Here is a 3320-nt window from a genome sequence, read left to right on the forward strand (position 1 = left end):
AATGCCCCATAGACATGCCTGGACTTATGTTCTACAAGCACATGGACTGAGAGTATAAAACAGACAGAGTGGACACATACTGGGCCCTTCTCCTGCCCCCACCTCTGCTGCAAGCAACCCCGACACTGAGAAGAAGACAAGACTCCAGCAGAGGAGATTGGCCCAGGTTTAAGGAACAAACCTGTATATTAAGGACTGCAATATCCAGTGGGGGTGAGAAAAACTGCCTAATCTAGTTGCTGCCCAGTCTAATAGGGTTGAGAGTTTAGACTATGTGCTTATATTTTATTTTATTTTGGTAACCACTCTGACTTGTTATGCTTTGACTTATAATCACTTAAAATTTATCTTTGTAGTTAATAAATCTGTTTGTTTATTCTGAAGCAGTGCATTTGGTTTTAAACGTATCAGAGACTCCCCTTGGGATAAGAAACCTGGTACATATTAATTTCTTTGTTAATTTGACGAACTCATATAAGCTTGCAACATCCAGCGGGCATAACTGGACACTGCAAGATGGAAGTTCCTAGGGTTGTGTCTGGGATGGGAGATATTGGCTTGTGTCATTCGGTTGCACAATCCAAGGAGCAGCCTACATGCCAGAAACTGTGCGTGAACATCCCAGGGGTGGGGGTTTTCACAGCAGAGCAGGGTAAGGCTGGCTCCCAGAGTCAAGGATTGGAGTGACCTAGCAGATCACTGGTCTGGATAACACCAGAGGGGAAAGTCATACTCTCCCCTGCAGAATTTGGTCCAATAAACAATATTACCTAGCCCACCTTGTCTCTCTAATATCTGGCGACCAACATAGCTACAACAACACTGCATACACCAGTGTTTAATGTCGCTATTGAACTTAGCCTTGTGTCTTTGGGAGAGTATCAAACCAGCGATGTTGTTGGAGCTACTCTGCATTAGCACAGTGTGGAAGCAGAGAAAAAACTGACAGGAAGGGGATTGCAATGCATAACAGTTCGTTAGCAAGAGTTAGGCTAACTGTAACCCTAATAACGTGAAATTTGTAGAAGCAAGGAATGTGTAAGGCAAGTGGAAAAAAACTGTGTAAGAAGTTGTTGCGACCTTGTGTAGATAATATGGAATGTAGACTAAGAGTCTACATTAGTGAGCAAAACAAGATATCAGAATGACCTATGTATAAACAAAATGCAGCTGTTGCTCATTATTGTCTGTAACAAAAGGTATAAATGCTTGCTGTAATTGTTTACCTGTTGAGAGACCTGCTTAGCTCTCTCCCTCTATGCAATTGATAGAAAAAAAGAAAATAAAGCATCTGACTTGCTGTACCAAAACAAAAAGTGAGAACTGTGTTTTTCTCCGACAACAGGATTAGCTGAGATGGGGAATTCACCCATGCATCTCTGTTGCACTCACTTTCTGCTGGCCACCATTACCCATTCTTGGAACATTATGTGTATTGGCCATTGGCCAAATCCTGATCCATTTGAATTGAGTGGCTAAATCCCAGTTATTTAAAAGGGATGAAAATTTGGCCTCATTATACTGTCTGATTGTCTTTAAGAAATAATCCACAGCTTCCTCTTAAACAAAACAAACAAACAAACAAACAAACAAACAACCCTTTCTGACCATAGCAGGAATGACACAGCATTTATTTATTTATTTAGGGTTACAATAATGAAAACATGTCTACCTAAGGCTCTTGGTTCCCAAACACATCATTAAAAGCACAATGATATCCCAGCCCTATTCATATAATTATTTCAACAGAAACTCAACTATGCAGACACTTCTTATGCACACCTTTATCATTGTGGAAAGAAAACTTTCAGCTCGCTCAGAAAACACCATCAAACAGATGATATTTGGGCACCCCCGATAGGTACCAAAACATCGACAATGTTGTCTAAGTGAATACTTACCATCTGCCCAGTCATTCCCACCTTAAAAAAACTTCAAAGAAAGAAAGAAATCAACCCACCAAAAATACACTAAAAAAACAGAGACAGAGATAAAAAACAAACAGCTACTGCACTGATACTGCAATCCAATTTTTACCCCAAAAAAGAAGAACCAGACACTCCCTGAGGATCAGTAAGAACTTTGATATGGCTAATGATTTTATGTAGAAGGTGCTAACATAGCATGGTGATGGGTGGCAGTACACAATCCTGTGATAGATAGATAGACAGGCAAACAGATAGAGAATGATATTATGTACATTGGTATGCATTTACATTAGGTCCATTGACTTGAGTGGTGTTTTAATTTTTGCCAGTGAAAATTCCCCTTTTTTAATAAAGAGATGGCAAACCATGTTCTCGTGGAGGCAATTATGTCATCATTTGATTATATTTATAAGGAAACATAGAAGGAAATTAAAATCAAAAGAGAAAGATGGATCTTTATTTGGTCATAAATAACCTCGGTACAATCAGTTTCCTCAGGGCAGCTTTGAAATCCTTGTTCCTCATGCTGTAGATGATCGGATTCAGCATTGGAGGTACCAAGGAATAGAAAACATCCACCATGAGATCCAGACGTGATATGGACCTGGAGTTGGGTTTCAGGTAGGCAATGATGCCAGTGAAAACAAACAAAGAGACAACAGTGAGGTGAGGCAGGCAGGTGGAGAAGGCTTTATGCCGGCCCTGCTCAGAGGGGATTCTCAGCACTGTTTTGAAGATCTGAACATATGACACAATTATTAAAAGAAAGCAGCTTAAGACTAAGCAAGCACTAAAGGCAATAACCCCATTTTCACTGAGGTCTGACTCTGAACAGGCCAACTTGAGTAGCTGGGGGATGTCACAGAAGAACTGATCCACCACATTTCCTCCACAGAAGGATATTGCAAATGTGTTCCCAGTGTGCAGGGCAGAGTAAAGAATACCACTGATCCAGGCACTGGCTGCCATTTGTATACAAGCTCTCCTGTTCATCACTCTCTTGTAATGCAGTGGCTGGCAGATAGCAACATATCGATCATATGCCATGACAGTCAGGATTCCGAGATCAGCCAAACCAAGGAACATGAGGAGAAAGACTTGGGCGACACACCCAGAATAAGAAATCACCCTGGTGTTCATGAGGGAATTGGCCATGGATTTGGGGATGGTGACAGAGATGACTCCAAGGTCCAGAATGGACAGATTCATCAGGAAGAAGTACAAGGGGGTGTGAAGATGGTGGTTGAGGGATATAGCTGTGATTATGAGAAGGTTCGCAATAAGGCCTGCCAGGTAAAGCACCAAAAACATCACAAAGTGCAAAATCTGCAGCTCCCGAACACCAGAGAATCCCAGGAGAAGGAATTTGGTCATGGTGGTTCGGTTGGACAT

General features: G+C 41.4%; 1 protein-coding gene across 1 annotated transcript; it reads right to left on the reverse strand.

The window, feature by feature from the left end:
* Positions 1-2384: 2384 nt before the first annotated feature.
* Positions 2385-3320, reverse strand: LOC135887260 (olfactory receptor 14A16-like). The gene has a single exon (XM_065415029.1). It carries the CDS (start codon positions 3318-3320, stop codon positions 2385-2387), a length of 936 nt encoding a protein of 311 aa, XP_065271101.1.

The sequence above is a fragment of the Emys orbicularis genome, chromosome 12 (genome assembly GCF_028017835.1).
Source record: "Emys orbicularis isolate rEmyOrb1 chromosome 12, rEmyOrb1.hap1, whole genome shotgun sequence".
Taxonomy (NCBI): Eukaryota; Metazoa; Chordata; order Testudines; family Emydidae; genus Emys; species Emys orbicularis.

Bases quoted from the DNA above. Each gene is read 5' to 3' on its own strand.
- LOC135887260 (XM_065415029.1), bottom strand. From the start codon at position 3,320: ATGTCCAACCGAACCACCATGACCAAATTCCTTCTCCTGGGATTCTCT.